The 18,918-nt window shown below is 39.5% G+C and overlaps 1 protein-coding gene across 1 annotated transcript in view; it reads left to right on the forward strand.

Annotated features, from left to right (window-relative positions):
- LOC126456023 (pseudouridylate synthase RPUSD2-like) overlaps positions 1-18,918 on the forward strand; it is a 561,359-nt gene that overhangs the window by 464,516 nt on the left and 77,925 nt on the right. Inside the window, exon 5 of the mRNA XM_050091777.1 lies at positions 2,586-2,686. Coding sequence (XP_049947734.1) covers positions 2,586-2,686 — 101 coding nt within the window. The remainder of the gene's footprint in view (positions 1-2,585; positions 2,687-18,918) is intronic.

Consider the following 18,918-nt stretch of genomic DNA (forward strand, 5'->3'; position numbering starts at 1 on the left):
ACGTTTGTCTGGCCTCTCAACAGATACCCCTCCGTTGTGGTTGGACCTATGGTACGGCTATCTGTATCGCTGAGGCACGCAAGCCTCCCCACCAATGGCAAGGTCCATGGTTCATGATATACAACAACAGAATGTCAAAATATTTGTCAGATAAGTCTTCCTCTCTTGTTTTCGGTGACATCAGCAGCATTGTCATGGGATACTGTTTATTTGGTGGCATGCCCCACTTCTCCAAGTTGGGACACCGCAGAATGGAATAACACAGACCATCATTTGTCAGCTAGGAAGATGTTGGGTGACACATCACTTTAATGAAGTGATACGTTACACCTCATGATAGAACATGCGTGGGACTAGCTCAGATATTGACTCCATCCCAGTGCCAATATCCAGGTTATCAAAGACCAGTTACAACAGTTGTGGGCCAACTTGACTCTGTAGAGGATACAACAGCTTTATTATGCCCTTCCCAGTGAAATTAGCACACACATCCAGTTGAGATGAACTGCAACATCATACTGATATATGGGTACATACTGCCAACTTCTGTGTAAACTGGACTCGATATTGTAATCTCTCTGAAATAACTGCAAATATCGTCTCAACTTTTGAGGGTTCATTTTGTTTCCTCCTTAGCTGTCATGTTTCACTTCTTTTTTCAGGTAGTGTAGTTGTAAACAATACCTCATGAGCATTATAAACATGCAATAAAGTAACTGAGAATTCAATTTATATCCTTCCTCCCCAGTACTTCTCAATATATGATGCTGACATAGTGAGAACTGGTTTAAAAACTATGACGTCAGAGGGGAATATACACTCCTGGAAATGGAAAAAAGAACACATTGACACCGGTGTGTCAGACCCACCATACTTGCTCCGGACACTGCGAGAGGGCTGTACAAGCAATGATCACACGCACGGCACAGCGGACACACCAGGAACCGCGGTGTTGGCCGTCGAATGGCGCTAGCTGCGCAGCATTTGTGCACCGCCGCCGTCAGTGTCAGCCAGTTTGCCGTGGCATACGGAGCTCCATCGCAGTCTTTAACACTGGTAGCATGCCGCGACAGCGTGGACGTGAACCGTATGTGCAGTTGACGGACTTTGAGCGAGGGCGTATAGTGGGCATGCGGGAGGCCGGGTGGACGTACCGCCGAATTGCTCAACACGTGGGGCGTGAGGTCTCCACAGTACATCGATGTTGTCGCCAGTGGTCGGCGGAAGGTGCACGTGCCCGTCGACCTGGGACCGGACCGCAGCGACGCACGGATGCACGCCAAGACCTTAGGATCCTACGCAGTGCCGTAGGGGACCGCACCGCCACTTCCCAGCAAATTAGGTACACTGTTGCTCCTGGGGTATCGGCGAGGACCATTCGCAACTGTCTCCATGAAGCTGGGCTACGGTCCCGCACACCGTTAGGCCGTCTTCCGCTCACGCCCCAACATCGTGCAGCCCGCCTCCAGTGGTGTCGCGACAGGCGTGAATGGAGGGACGAATGGAGACGTGTCGTCTTCAGCGATGAGAGTCGCTTCTGCCTTGGTGCCAATGATGGTCGTATGCGTGTTTGGCGCCGTGCAGGTGAGCGCCACAATCAGGACTGCATACGACCGAGGCACACAGGGCCAACACCCGGCTTCATGGTGTGGGGAGCGATCTCCTACACTGGCCGTACACCACTGGTGATCGTCGAGGGGACACTGAATAGTGCACGGTACATCCAAACCGTCATCGAACCCATCGTTCTACCATTCCTAGACCGGCAAGGGAACTTGCTGTTCCAACAGGACAATGCACGTCCGCATGTATCCCGTGCCACCCAACGTGCTCTAGAAGGTGTAAGTCAACTACCCTGGCCAGCGAGATCTCCGGATCTGTCCCCCATTGAGCATGTTTGGGACTGGATGAAGCGTCGTCTCACGCGGTCTGCACGTCCAGCACGAACGCTGGTCCAACTGAGGCGCCAGGTGGAAATGGCATGGCAAGCCGTTCCACAGGACTACATCCAGCATCTCTACGATCGTCTCCATGGGAGAATAGCAGCCTGCATTGCTGCGAAAGGTGGATATACACTGTACTAGTGCCGACATTGTGCATGCTCTGTTGCCTGTGTCGATGTGCCTGTGGTTCTGTCAGTGTGATCATGTGATGTATCTGACCCCAGGAATGTGTCAATAAAGTTTCCCCTTCCTGGGACAATGAATTCACGGTGTTCTTATTTCAATTTCCAGGAGTGTATAACAAAGCATCCAAAGAGACCATGTGATGGAGTGTGTGTTACAATTTATTGGCTTGTCTCATTAATTCTGCTTGTACTCTCTCTTTGTGTGTACATTAATTTCAATTAACTGGCAGACTAAAGCAAGACAAATTGTAACACATTTATCAGATTTTTGTTTTCGTTTTGTGAATGATTTTAATCTGTGTGACCTTTGTGCATTTTGCAGCTGAGACTTCATGCATTTGAAGTGCTGGTAATTTCATCACTTCTGTGATGACTGTGCTTATAGTTCATAATTTTCTTACATTTGTAATTTTCTTATGTTTGTTAAACAGCTATACATTGAACGAACCTGTTACAGGAACGTTGCATACGTGCCGGCACATTGACAGTGAACTATGAGAAAGTGGATGTAGACTACAGGCTGAAACACAATGATCTCCTGGCCAATGTTGTCCACAGGTATCTTCATTCATTTAAATAAAATGATATAAATTCATTGTTGTTTAAAATATGTGACTGGCATTACACTTTGTCTCTGTAGCAAAAAACATAATTTCAGATCAAGCGATGTTGTACTGTTACTTTGTGTGGATTCACAATGAAGTCAGTGTTACATTAAACTTGTAGATATGTGTATATTTTGATATATTAGTCATTCTTTGTAGTGTCATTCTTGTAAATATGTAACTATGTATCACTTTCTCAAAGGGTACAAATGTTTATGTTAAATGTTTGGTTAGAGAGAACTAAAAATTTGAGTAACATGTTGCCTTCTGTTGCATGGAATGTGTTCATGACACTACAGAACTTTTCTAAGACTAATGGCTCTGATACATATTAATGTGTGCTCTGCTGGGACTTGAGGTTGTAGATTTTGACCAAAATTAGTGTACTAGATTTCTAATAAACAATACATTGGTTGTTACTCTATAACTTGAACAACATGAAGGCCTTCCACAGCACAGTGATTGTAACAGCGCTATACCGTGGTCATAGCATAACCTGTCTTTTGATTAGCACGCCAGGGAAAGTTCAAAAATAAGTTTATGATACCAGGTTCCAGATGAAGTTCATTTCAAATCCAAAAAATGGTTCAAATGGCTCTGAGCACTATGGGACTTAACTTCATCAGTCCCCTCAAACTTAGAACTACTTAAACCTAACTGACCTAAGGACATCACACACATCCATGCCCGAGGCAAGATTCGAACCTGCGACCATAGTGGTTCCAGAGTGTAGCGCCTAGAACCGCTCGGCCACACCGGCCAGCATTTCAAATCCAACTGCTAACAATTTGTACTGAGTGAGGTGGCGCAGTGGTTAGCACTCTGGACTCGCATTTGTGGGGACAACAGTTCAAAACTGCATCCTGCCATCCAGATTTAGGTTTTCTGTGACTTCCTTCCATGCTAGAAATTGCAAAATTTTGTTTCTATCAGGTTGCTAACCAAATACTGCAAGATGGTTGTGCAGCAGCTCTTGCATCTAATTGGGATGTCACATGATAACATTGACTGTAGTAGTAGTAGTAGTAGTAGTAGTAGTTTATTCATCTGGAGACAATATACATGAATTTTGCCAGAAAATATATAGTGTAAATAACACAAGGATGTACAGTAGCGTACACAATACAAGGGTGCATAATACTCCAGACAGTATCATGTTTAATTACAAAATTTATGAAAAAGATATTTTATATACATATTTGGCATTTTCATGCATGTAAAATCTGAGTTCTAACACTTTTGTGAAAAATATTCGTGGACTATTTGCATACATTGGATCTTGTAGAGAGACTGAGACTTGGGTGTTGCAGTGCTGTGAATGCTGATATGTTGAGTTGGTTGGACTGGATAGTTTTTCAAATAAAAAACAGTGTTTGTTTGCAGTTTTGTTTACTGCACATAGTTCACTTACATTGGGTTGTAGTAACATTTATGAAGAAAAACAAGTACCACTGGTCCAAAGTTTCACGCACCTATCTTCAGTTGTAATTCAGTAATTAAATAAAAGTAGAGTGCTTTACACAATTTCACATGTCCTCTGTCTAATAGAAAAGATAATTAAATAGATCCCAGTGTGGGCACAGCAGCTGTATATATTAATGCATGTTCCTAAAATACAGTGCTAGTAACATTATGACTAACAAATGTTTGTATGCATATACAAACAATCGTACTGATGACATCCAAGTTAGAACTGGGTGATCAGACTACTAGCTGATGACACCTAATTTCTGTGTGGTGTTGTGACATCACCTTTTACATATTTATAGAGTGACATGGATTTCTTACAGCAAAAATGGATAAATGCTGCAAGTCTGTCATTCTAAATAGGTCTTCCATTGCAGCTGCACCTGTCTTGCCCTGTTCAATCAAAACCCTGAATTTTCCCAACTTTTAAGTGCCATAATGATTTGTAAAGTTTTACTACAACTGTCTGTAATATATGGAGAGATACACCATGTAGCAGCATATTTGCTAATACATGCACTTTTACATCAAGCATAGATAATTTCAGGGATATGTCTTCAGGCATGCAATGATTGTTTTACTATTTTAGGTTGCAAGATCATTTACAAAAAGTATTTGCTCTGTTCTGTACATAAGTGGCTGATAAGTGTTTCAACTCTTTGGAGACCAGAATTCTTCATGCATAATCTCAGGTGTTAGCAAATACTTGTGATCCAACATTCTCTTCTAAAGAACCTTAAGTTATGTAAACAGTGATTGTGCTCCTGATTCCACTTTAAGGTAGTGTCCTTCAGTTTTGGACTAACAAGAAGAGATACTGCTGTGACACCCACAATTCATATAATTTTATTTGAAGAGGTTAACTACACAGTCATCTGCTAATCTCCACTGAATCCTGCCATTTGACTTTAATGTCTTACTGTATAATTCTTTATTCTTGCAATCTACACGGAGGTGACAAAACTTATGGTATACCTCATAGTATCGTATCAGACCACCTTTTTTACCTGGTGCAGTGCAGCAGCTTGATGTGGTATGTTCACCACAAGTCACTGGAAGTCCCCTGCAGAAATACTGAGCCATGCTGCTGCTGTAGCCGTCCATAATTGTGGAAGTGTTGCCAGTCCAGGGTTTTATGCATAACCTAACCTTTCAGTTATGTCTCATAAATGTTCAGTGGCATTCAAGTTGGGTGATCTGGTGGCCAAATCATTCACTTGAATTTTCCAGAACATTCTTCAGATGAATCATGAAGAATTGTGGCCCAGTGACGTTGCACGTTGTTATTCATAAAAATTCCATTGTTGTTTGGGAACATGAAGTTCATGGATGGTTGCAAATGATCTCCAAGTAGCCAAACAGACCAGAGGACCCAATCCACTCTATCTAAATGCAACCCACACCATTCTGGAGGTACCACCGGCTCACATGATCTTACGGCTTCATGGGGTCTGTACCATACTTAAACACTGCCTTCAGCTCTTACCAACTGAAATTGGGACTCATCTGACCAGGTGAGTTTTACATTTATTTAGGGTCCAACTAATGTTGTCACGAGCCCCAAGAGGTGTTGCAGGTGATGCTGTGCTGTTAGGAAAGGCACTTGTATTGGTTGTCTGCTGCAACAGTCCATTAATGCCAAATTTCATTGCACTGCCATAAAGGATACATTTGTCATACATCTCACATTGATTTCTGCTGTTATTTCACGCGGAGATGCTTGTTTGTTAGCACTGATCACCCTACACAAACACTGCTGCTCTTGGTCATTAAGTGAAGACCATCAGCCACTGTATTGTCTGTGGTGAAAGGTAACCCCTGAAACTTGGTATACTCAGCAAAATCTTGACACTGTGCATCTTGGGATATTGAATTCCCTAACAATTTCCAAAATGGTTTTTCCAGCTCCCAAGTACTGTTCCACAGTCAAAGTCTGTTAATTCCTTTCATATGGCCATAATCACATTGAACATCTTTTTACATGAATCACCTGAGTACAAATGGTAGCTCAGCCAGTGCACTGCCCTTTTATACCTTGTGTACGTGGTACTACTGCCATCTATATAAGTGAATATCACTATCCCTTGACTTTTATCATCTCAGTATATATAAAACAATTACTTCATATGTTGAAAAGGCCATTGTGTGACAGATAGTTGTAAGGTAGCACAGTCCCTATCGTACTTGCAGCTTATTTATTTATAATAATCTTAACTATGTTATCTTAATTTCTAATCCCAGCTAACAAAAACCACTCAAAGATGCACACTTTCATATGAACAGATTTTAACTTTAGAATGGTTCTGCTAATGTCCTGTACATGGCTCAGAAGGCTGCAAAAACTGAAAAAAATACATAAACTAAACAATATCTGCTTGCAGTTCTAAGCAGAAGAAAAGACTTACATTTTTATCCATGCATAATATAACTGGAGAAATAACCTATGAAGTGCATTAGAAAAGTAAAGGCCAACTGAATATAAATAATAATTGGTAACTTAACAGTGTATGCGTGCCATTAGATTCAACTTGTCTGTAGGGTAAGTAACTTCTTGATTGAGTAATGAAGTGTTAAGGAATAAACAGTTATGTCAGTTGTCAAAATTCTAGTAACGAATTAGATCTATTATTGGAATTGAAAAATAATATTTCCAAAATTTGTTATCAGTTTTCATGAAAAATATTTACTTATTGTAGTAAGTGAAAAATATGTTGGGTGATATTTTCACTAGTTTAAAAAATATCATGTTTAAGATATGAGAATCACAGTGGCTGGCAACCTTGCTATGCTCTTGAATGGAAGTGAAAGAAAATTTTTATGGTATACCAATAGAATGTCAAGAAGTATCAGTTGCAAATAATTCTGATTTGTGCGAGACCAGGTTGAGTGACATGAACTTTGTTTATAGTGGTCTCAAAAACAAATGTAATTGTGCATTCACAGACTGTTTCTCACATGACCAAGAGAATTTCTAGTTTATAGTGCCAAAAATTTTTCATCATCCATGTTGTGAATCTATCACCATACTAAGTGACTACTATTTTTTGTTGTGTTAGTCTGTAATTTACTTGAAACTCAACCTTAAGAAAACTCAGGTGGTGAAATGTTGGTGGAACATATGTAAAGTCAAGGCAATATAATTTTGTGTAGGTGGTTTGAGAAATCTTCTTTCATGACATTAAAAGAGAATGAGGCTAAATGGTTAGTGCACAGAAACACAATGTTTATGTGTGTTTAGTAGAAACAATATAACTAGTTGGCCTTTACTTTTGAAATGCCCATCATAAGTTCTTTGTAGTATCTAACAAATTATAACTCATTGTAAATATGAATTTTGTGTCAGGGTTCTGCATTAAATTACATACTTTCAAGTGTCTAGAACTGCCTGTCACTTTTGTTTGCTTAAGCTTAGTATAGAAAATTTAATTTTGTACAAGCTTGCAGGATATTATTTGCTTTTTAACTTTAGTTTTATGTAAAACAGTTTTTTTGTTCTTACTGTTTACATTGTGTGTATTTACAAATATAATTGATATTATTTTATCATCGTAAGCAAAAAATGCATGGTTTAACACAAAACAGCATTTATGTTACCATTATTCATTTGTGAAACTACTGTTATTCACTGCCCTTTGACAATGTAATTTTCCTTCTTTTCCTTCAAATAAATACAAATATTTAACAAGAAGGATAACAGAGAAGTGAAGAGACATTCAAACTGACCAGTATAATTGTTTAAAAGGAAATACGTGGTAAGTCATAAATCCCACTGCCACCTGACCAATCATTTTCAGATGCCATGTTACTGGAAGCTCTCTAAATAAATACGTTTCAGACAGTTTGCGTGATTCCTCCAAAAGTTATTTTGTGTGAATATTGTCGTTTTTATATATAAGTAACAGTGTGCAAAGTCAGTTGGTTTTACAACTTTGTTCCTATACAATAAAATTCAAGAAATCGAACTGACAATTTGAAAACATGAAGTCTCATATAAATCAGGTGATGAAGGTAAAGTGGGTGGCAAAAGAGAGGACTGGAGTGAGTTTAAATACAAGTGGTACTCGACTTGTCACTTGAATGCCTCCTGCCTTTCCCTGACTGTTTTACTTGTGAGCTGGTAAATATGCCCTATAACACTAGCACATCATTCCAGTTTTGACAACACAATCTTCCACATTGTATTTCCTCTTATTTATTCCTTGCCATGCTTTTCTGTCTTTTATTCAGTGGAATAACTGTTGTAAAATGATAACTATTATCCTACCTGATTTTCATGAAAAATTGCTACAATCTATTATTGTGGTGAACATACATTATGTGTCAGGCCTTCATTTTAATCTTGTTGATAAAGGTTCCAGCCGGTGCAAGTCCAGCATTCAGTTTTGAGGGGCATAGTTTTTAATGATTAAGAATGCTAATGGTGATCTTAAAAAATATTGCTTAGTACCACGTGTTGGGGTTTCTCCCATTAAAATCACATTGGAGCACAGGAAGAATAACTGCTTGAATGCCTTTGTGCACAATGTAGTTAATCTAACCTTGTCTTCATGGTTTCTGTGGGAACTGTACATGGAGGGGGGGGGGGGGGGGGATGAAGAAAACCTCTAAATTCTTCACTTAATACTTAATACTTAATACTTTATAAGTAGTCTTTCGTGGGATAGTTGGCACCTCTCTTCAACCATCTGTGAATTCAAGTTTTTAACATTTCCCATGAGTCAAACAAACCTATGACCATTCATGCTGCCTTTCTTTATATACATTTATTGTCCCCTATTAGTCCAAATTGGTGTAGATCCTACACGCTTGAACAATATTCTAAGATGGGATGCAAAAGTGACTTGTAAGCACTCTTTTTTTGTCAACTGACAGGGCATTTACACTATCCTTCCAATGCTTTGAAGTCTGCCACCTGCCTTACTCATAGTTGAGCATGTGTAATCATTCCATTTCATATATCAACAAATTGTTACTCTCAGATATATGTACATGTTCACAGATTAAAACTGTGCTTGATTGATTTAGTACTCATAGGATACTACTTTTCTGAAGTGTACAATTTTACATTCCTGAACATTTAAACAAAGTTGTCAAACTGTATACCACTTTGAGAACTGTAATAGCAACAGAACTCACACCTTTGACAACTCTGTTTGTTGTTGTTTAAATGGTCTTCAGTCTGAATACTGGTTTGATGTTCCTCTCCATGCTTCTCTGTCCTTTGAAAGCATCTTCATCTCTGAATAACTATACCAACCTACATCCGTTTGAACCGGCTTCTGTATTCGTCTTGTGGCCTACAGTTCCTTCCCCCTTGCCACTCTCCATTTTCCTCCAGTACTAAATTGATGATCCCTTGATGTCTCAGAATGCATCCTATCAACTGAGACCTTCTTTTAGTGAAGCTGTGCCACATATTTCTTTTATTCCCAGTTCTGTGCAGTACTTCCTCATTAGCTGCAGAATCTACCCATCTAATCTTCAGCATTCTTCTGTAGTGCCACATTTCTAAAACTTCTATTCCCTTCTTGTCTGAACTGTTTATCACATTTCAGTTCCATGCTAGGCTACACTCCAGACAAATACCTTCAAAGAAGACTTCGTAACACTTCCTATACTCACTGTTAACACCGAGCGAGGTGGCGCAGTGGTTAGCACACGGGACTCGCATTCGGGAGGACGACGGTTCAATCCCGTCTCCGGCCATCCTGATTTAGGTTTTCCGTGATTTCCCTAAATCGCTTCAGGCAAATGCCGGGATGGTTCCTTTGAAAGGGCACGGCCGATTTCCTTTCCCATCCTTCCCTCACCCGAGCTTGCGCTCCGTCTCTAATGACCTCGTTGTCGACGGGACGTTAAACACTAATATCCTCCTCCTCCTCACTGTTAACAAATTTCTCTTCTTCAAAAACACTTTTCTTGACACTGCCATTTTACATTTTCTGCCCTCTATACTTCAGCCATCATCAGTTATTTTGCTGCCCAAGTAACAAAGTTAATCTACTACTTTAAGTGTCTAATTTCCTAATCTTATGCCCTCAGCATTACCTGGTTTTATTCGACTAGATTCCATTGTCCGTGTTTTGCTTTTGTTAATGTTTGTCTTATCTCCTTGTTTCAAGACACTATCCATTCTGTTCAACTGCTCTTTCAAGTCCTCTGCTGTCTCTTACAGAATTACAATATTATCAGTAAGTCCCCAAGTTTTTATTTTTTCTCCCGAAAATTAAATTCTCCAAATTTTTCTTTGGTTTCCTTTATTGTGTGCTCAGTGTACAGACTGAATAACATCATGGATTGAAGTGTGCTCTGACCATTATTAGTATTTCACTTAGCACTATGACTGTGAACACAATGCTGAAAACTATCACTATGTGAGAGTGGAAATGAAGGGAATACTGTTTGTTGTTGTTGTTGTTGTTGTTGTTTTTAATTCATCCCTATGTTCAGGAAATGAGAGTCATTCTGTTATGTTTTTATAGTGTGGGTCTTTACCTTTCTGTCTTGCCTTACTCACCTTTCAGTGGTTTTGCTGCTTCTATTGTGGACTCATGAACTGTGTCAGATTTGTTGTTGGCAGCAGGTGAGGTCATCCTGTGAGTGAATGCCATAATATGACCGGAATGCTTTCTGCAGCTTATCAAGCCTATCCACATAGGCTATCCCTCAGTACCACATTGTAAACCAAACTTGTAACTTTCTAAAATTCCATAACATTTTCAGAACCTTGTTTTGTATTGAACAGAGGACCTAGAAATGACAGAGAGGCTTTGTCCCCACTGTAGCTGCAGTGGTACATGACCCCACAACAGGCTACGGCAGTCCACTCACCCCACCACTGCCCGGTACCAAACCCAGGGTTACTGTGCAGTTCAGCCCCCAGTGGACCCCCCCTGGGAACGTATCACACCAGATGAGTGTAACCCCAGTGTTTGTGTGGTAGAGTAATTGTGGTGTACGCGTACATGGAGAAAGTGTTTATGCAGCAATTGCCGACATAGTGTAACCGTAGTGGAGTAAGGGGAACCGGCCCGCATTCCCTGACGCAGATGGAAAACTGCCTTAAAAACCATCCACAGACTGGCCGGCACACCGGACCTCGACACTAATCCACCGGGCAGATTCATGTCGGGGACCGACACGCTTTCCCGCCCAGTAAGCAGTGCATTAGACCACACGACCAACCAGGCGGGCTTTTGGAAGCTTAGTTTTTGTGCTACTTTATTCTAAGAGAATTGGCTGAAAAACTTGGAAATTGATGTATGTAAAAAAATACAAACGCATTTATTGAACAGCTCGTGAAGGATGGAGAGAAGCACTGTCACAGACCCACAGAACCCCCTCTCCTTGGGTCCTTGTATGGGTTTCACATAGAGCAATAGTAAGCAGGAAAGTGTAAGAGATGAATATTGCACATGGTGTGCTTCACAGATGAATTATGAAGGAGCTTGGGAAAAAAAGTAGAGTGAGACAAGTTACAATAAGTTGCTGTTTACAGAACCCAATTTAATTCCTAAGTAAGAGTAAGAGTTGTTCAGTCTGTAGAAAGGCTTTAAGTATTCTCAGAAAATGTGTTCGATACTTCTTCAGTAGGTTGGCTATTCCTACAGCTATATGTACACTCCTCCTCTGACATATGATGCCGTGCTGTTCCAGTGACTGTCAGTAAATGGCTACTAGGAGAGAGATCGGTTGTATTATTGATAAAGATTGTAATAATACTCGTATGTCTGCCAGTTTCAGTGGTTGTAATATCTTGCTGATTGCGCAATTGTATAATAGTATATCTCTGTTTGCTACCATGGCATTTGTAGGATGAGGAGAAATAGTGACAGTAAAATGTCTCCTATAAAACAATAGTAGATTTTCAGTTTTTGTTTCGTTGTATTACTGAATAAATCGAGATTGAAAACATACTCATAAATGAGTTCAGAGTGTACACTATTAGTCATATGATAGTGAATTTTTAAGAAGGAAAACAGATTTTGTCAGTAATTTCGTAGTGGAGTTGCACATCTGCCAGATTAAATGCCTATATTTGTTATATCATATAATTTTATAACAATAGTTTTGCACCCATATGTGCTTTTATGTGTTACAGTTTGCCCTCATATAACTTATACAAAATCTTCTAAACAAAGTATTATTTTAATTTTGTTTGAATCTTTATCTGTCATAGCCTAATATGCCATAAACATTTGTCTCTGGACATGAAGTCAGTTTTCATTACCAATTGTACCAGTACCTCCTAACTTATTCCAGTAATCGGCTACCACTAAGATGAGAATAAGGTTTTGCTCATTTGGTGCTGACCTAAACTGCCATTGTACTGATGATGTGCTATCAGTAATAAGTGATTAAATCTCTGTCACTTATTCATCATGTTCTGCAAATTCTGTCTTCTAGGAGAACCTTGAAGGATAAGGAATGAGTTAAGCTGTATATTAACCAGAAGCAGCCACTGCAAGCTCACTGCCCGTCACCTTACAATACTGAAATTCTATTTTTATCTAATACTTTGAACAGTGCAATTACATAACTTTATGGAGATTATCAGCTGTCTTTACACTGGCGAAGTTGAAATATATCTCCATATTAGAAGTCATATTCGTGAGTCCAAATATTCTTTTGAATTTTTTGAGATATTGTCTTTCTTTCTTTTCTATGTTTGCATTTGAAGAGTTCATCCTAAGTGAACATTTACTGTTAACTATAAATACCATGAGGGAGTATTTTTGTTGACATGTAAGTGTAAGAATATCTAGTCCTCTGAATAGATTTATTTAACATTTACACTATTTTCTTACTACACTTCTGTCAAATAAATACACTTTTGACTTTATTTAATGTTTTTGACTTGATTAGAGCTAGTCTTAAGCATTAACTAAACCTCTCTCTTCCTAGCACAATATACTTTGATCCCAAATGGTAGTACCCATTTTCATTTGGCTTACATTCGAACTGCTCCTTATATGTCGTGTAAGAATATTTTTAGGGAAGAATTAAGTTTCTCATCTGCTGTAATGAATTTCAGTTTTGTTTCCATCTTCACATCCATGTGATGTTACCATTTTTCCCTCCTTTTGAACTACTTTTCATTACCATTAGTAGTCTTTGCAGATTGTCATAGCAGTTGGGATCACTGGAGCTTCTTGCACTTGTGTGTGCGTTGTGACCGTTACATCTGTTGAAATAAATGTAACTTGCACTGAATAATGGGAAGTCCTGAAAGAGAATGCTGTTTTGTGTTTTAGCCAGAAGTAAGTGCTTTACCAAGTTTTTCAGTGCTGCCATAGCCACTTTGTGACAGTAGATGTGTTTTCATACTTCCCAGCTTACTTTCCTGGCATTTCCTCAATTTAAGCAAAATGAGATGTCCTATTTTCTCTGTAATTTTTCCCTTTAACAGTAATTGCATGGGATATTCTGTTCACATTAAATTGATCCAATCTAATGGTGTACCTCTTGCAGCAGAGGATCATTTTATTTTATATTGGTGACCAATGAAACTGTTTTATTAACAGTAACATAATTAGCAACTTGATGTGAGTACATTTCTTTAATAATCTGATGTTTGTATTATTTATTATTCTTTCTTTTGCCACAGTTAAAAAGGAGAAATTATTCCATTAGAAAAAAAATGGCACCTAGGGACTCATCAGAGTTGATGAGTAGGTAGATATTAACAGATTGTGTACTTGATTTATAATAACAATGACAAATTGCAACCACCTTTTATGACGGTTATGATCATTTTTGTAATCATTCACAACTGAAATTGGCACATAATTTCTAATTTCATGAGTGTGTAAATATTTTCCATGCAGTTGATGTCAGAAACAAATGCCAGAGTAAGGAAGCAGTAGTTGTATGAAGAGAGATGAAGGAAATACACCTTTATATCTGTAGTGCAAACAAAATCTGTATTGTGCAACTTATTTTAGTATAGGTTATGGTAGAAGATGAGTCAACAGTGACTGATTAAACTCTTGAAATACTGGAAATGCTGTTGCAGCAATCTATATGGATGACTAGATTTTACCTTACACAGTTATTGTTTCCAGTAATGGAATTTTTCTAATGAAATATACTCTAATGGTAACATTTCAAGTAAACAGTAACATTGCTAAGTAGATGTCTTTTCAACTTCAGAGCAATAGTGAGGCTACGGGTTATTACAATAAGAGATAAATATTGTGATCAGTGATATGAGATAAACAGGTTCATCCCAGCTTGTTAAAATAGTTTATATTGACAAAAGTTTAAATCTAAACTTTAGAAAGAAAGAAAAAAAAGGAAGATGCACCATTATCAGAATTGAATGCAAATCAATAGATTTGTTGTACATGTACAGACAAACAAGTGACTACAATTTCAGAAAAATTGGATGATTTGTTCAAGAGAAAGAGCTTCACAAATTGACCAAATCAATAATGTGTTGGGCACCTCTGGCCCTTATGTAAGCAATTATTCAGTTGGCATTGATTGATAGTTGTTGGGTGTCCTGAGGGATAACATGCAAAAGTCTGTCCCATTTGCATGTTATATTGTTAAAATACCAAGTTGGTTCAAGGGCCTTACCCATAATGCTCAAAATGTTCTCAATTGAGAAGAGATCCAGTGACCTTGCTGGCAAAGGTGGTGTGTGGCAAGAATGCAGACAAGCAGTAGAAACTCTCACTGTGTGTGGGCAGGCATTATCTTGTCAAAATATCGTCCCAGGAAGGCTTCCCATTTAGGGCAACGATAGTTGGCATACAATATCATCATTATACCACTGTACTGAAAGGATACTACAAGGGTCCTAGTATGAAAATAAATGTCACCTCGGTCCATCACTCCAGTTTGTCGGACTGTACGAAGAGTGACAATTAGGATGGTAGCCCATCACTATCTGGGGTGTCTCCAGAAATGTCTTCAGCCTGTAATGTCATTGACTAGAGTAGAATTGTCTTCAGTGATGAGTTCTGCTTTGAACTGAGCGCTGATGACCAGCAACAATGTGCCTTGAGACACCATGAACAGCAGTTGGACACGAGCCTGACTGACGCCTGCAATATGGCCTGACACCCTGGAGTGAAGGTTTGGGGTGCCATTTCTTTTCATAGCATAACCCCTTTGGTTGTAATCCTCAGAGCCCTTACAGCAAAGCAGTAAATTGACTATACTCTATGTTCTTTTGTTGCCCTTCATGGTAAGCCGTCCTGGGTTTACGTTTAGGCAAGATAATGCTCGCCCACACATAGCGAGAGTTTCTACTTGTCTTCATGCTTGCCAAACTCTGCCTTGGCCAGCATGGTCTTAGGATCTCTCCACAATTGAGAACATTTGGAGCATTATGGACAGGCCCCTCCAACCAGCTCGGGGTTTTGATGATCTAACATGCCAATTTGACAGAACTTGGCACAATATCCCTGAAAAGGACATCCAACAACTCTCTCAATTAATGCCAAGCTGAATAAATACTTGCATAAGGGCCAGAGGTGGACCATTATGTTATTGATGTGTTCAGTTTATGAAGCTCTTTCTCTTGAATAAATCATCCAATTTTTCTGAAATTCTGACTGTTTATTTGGCTGTACATGCACATCAAATCCACCAATTTATGTCATATTCAGATAATACCTTGATGGTGCCTTTTTTTCTTTCTTAGAGTGCATTTAACAACATTAAAATCAGGAATATAGATGCAAGGGCTGTACAGGAGAAATGAACTTGAAAGTAATACACTGCTCAAAAGTCCATATTAGAGGAATATGTGTATCAGTGTCCAGTATGTTAAATCTGTTTGGATATAGGTGATACCTGTGGTATTGTTCCATGGCTTGAGATCTTCACTTTCAATGTAGGCAACACTTGAAATCATTTGCAATCTGCACTGATAAGCCAAAACATTACAACCACTGGCCACCCTGATGTTGGATGCTGCCTGATGGCATTGTGGGCATGTGACATGGTAACGAAGGTATATAAGTGGAGCAGACACAGATGGGGGATCATCCTAGTCAAGACATGGGCTGCAAATGGGAAATCCATTGAGATAAGTGACTTTGACAAAGGCCAGATTATTATCACGCAGAGCCTATGAATGAGTATCTTGAAAATGGCAAAGCTACTAAAATGTTCATGTGCTACTATTGTGAGCATCTATGGAAAGAGCTAGAAGGACAGCACCACTAGACACTGAATGATTGGACATCCATGTCTCCTCACAGAACTTGAAGTTTTTAGGCTGGTCTTCTCTGTAAAGTAGAGTAGGTGTCGATCTGTGGCATCTCTGCCAAAAGAGCACAGTGCCGGTGCTCGCACAAGTGTTTCATCATCCATTGCTGGACATGGAGCTCCGCAGCAGACCATCCCTATGTGTTCACTTATTGACCAAACGATATTGTCAATTACAACTGCAGTGGACACGAGACCACCAGGATTCTACCGTTGATCAGTGAATTCATGTCGTCCCTTCAGGTGAATAACATTTTTGCTAAATTAGGTCACTGGTTATTTCCACAAATGCCATCACTGAGGCAAATGGCGGCTTGAAACGTGCAGTGTGCCACGGATGCAGGCTGGTAAGGCCAGTATTATGCTATGGGAGACATTCTCTTGCCTTGCATGGGACCTGTGGTAGTAACTGGAGGCACGCTTCAGCTTGGCTCTGAACCACCTTCATGCTTGATGTTTTCACTGACAGTGATGCCATCTTCCAGCAGTATAATTGTCCATGTCTCGGAGCCAGAATGATGCTACAGTGGTTTGAGGAGCATTTTAGTGAAATCACATTGATGTCTCAGCGACTAAGTTCACCTGATGTAAATCCTGCGGAAGAAGTGTGGGTCACTATTGGGCACCATAACTGCATACACAAATCAGCAGCCCATTATTTACGTGAATTACATGACCTGTGCACAGCCATTTAATGGCACATACCTCCACAAATCTACCAACAAACTGTCTGATCCCTGATATGCGGAACTGGTGATTTATTCTGTTCCAAAGATGGCCGAACACGCTATTAGACATGTGCTCACAATATTTTGGCTCATCACTGTATGGGCTATGTTATGCATTACAGTGTCAGGTGACTCCTCGGAAGGAAGTGAGTACCGGGGTCCCAGTCTTTTCTAGTGGGGTGCACAGATGGCAGTTGTCGTTACTGGGTGTTGTATTCGACCAGGCACATGCAATGCAGTGCACATTGCAAGGGTGGTCTGGGTGGTCTGTTTGATCCAAAAAGGATGGACTTTCAGCTGTGTTGCTGCAGATGCCAATGCCTCTCCATGAGTTGTCCATATGTTGTGGACACTCTACAGGGAGACAGGTCAGTGCACAAGACAGGTTGGACAAGGTTGCCAATGCATGAAAACCCCTTGTGAAGATCGATATCCACAGTGCAGCTGCAGACTTGTACAGAGTATGCCGTGTAGATGTCAGGCTGCGATAAATGCTTGTGGAGGGCATACGTGGTATTTAAGCTCTCAAAGTGTAAGAAAAGCAACCAGGCTGATGGGATGAATGATTGTTCCACTTTGATTTTGACTCCTGTCAGACATTTCAGTTCTTTTTTTGTAAAAGATCGAGGATGTAATGATGTTTTGTTGTGAAAGATATTTGGTAACATACTTAACCCTCAATTATTGCTCAGTGGACTATGGCAGATCCCCAGAGTCACATTCCCATAATTCTTTTGAGCAGTGTGTTACAGAAAGGGAAGAGGAAGTAAATGAAGATAATTCAGGAAATACAGAACTGTAAGAGGAATTTGTTACAACTTGTGCAGAAACTAAACTGCCATTATATGAGTCAAAATACATGGAAGGAAATTGAAAATTTGTGGTAAGTTCCTGTGGGACCAAACTGCTGAGGTCATCAGTGCCTAGGCTTACATACTACTTAATCTAACTTAAACTAAATTACACTAAGGGCAACACACACACACACACACCCATGCCTGAGGGAGGACTTTAACCTTCGACGAGGGGAGCCACATAGAAGGGAAGCAGTGCTTGAGAAGGAAGTGAAATAGGGCTGTAGGCTATCCCCAGCATTAATCATTCTGGACATTGAGCAAGCAGTAAAGAAAGCTGAGGAGAAATTTAGAGGAAAGAGTTCTAGAAGAAGATATAAAAGCTTTACTGTTAGCTGATGACATGATAATTCAGTCAGAAAGAGCATATGGAATAGTTTGAATGGACTGAATAGTATCATGAAAAGAGGTTATAAGATGAACATCAGCAGTAATGTAACAAGGGTAATGAAAATAGTGAAATTAGATCAAGTGATGCTGAGAGAAATAAATTAGAAAATGAGACACCAAAAACAGGAGCGGGTTTTTCTATTTGGGCAGTAAAATAACTGATTTCGGATGAAGTAGAGAGGGTATAAAACACAGAATGGCTATTGCATGAACGAAATTTCTGAAAAAAGAGGAATTTGTTAATGTATAATACAAATTCGATGGTAGAAAATCTTTTCTGCAGGTTTTTTCATGGCTCATAAACATGTATGGAAGTGAAACAAGAACAATGAACATTTGAGACAAAAAGAGAATAGAAGCTTTTGAAATGTGCTACTACAAAGGAATACTGAAGATTTAAATGGGTAGATCAAGTAACTAATGAGGGGGTACTAAATCAAATGGGGAGAAAGAATAAATTTATGGCATTGCTTGGCTAAAAGATGGGATCAATTGATAGGACATATTCTGAGGTATGAAAAAAT

This window comes from Schistocerca serialis, chromosome 2, assembly GCF_023864345.2.
Source record: "Schistocerca serialis cubense isolate TAMUIC-IGC-003099 chromosome 2, iqSchSeri2.2, whole genome shotgun sequence".
NCBI classification, from domain to species: Eukaryota; Metazoa; Arthropoda; class Insecta; order Orthoptera; family Acrididae; genus Schistocerca; species Schistocerca serialis.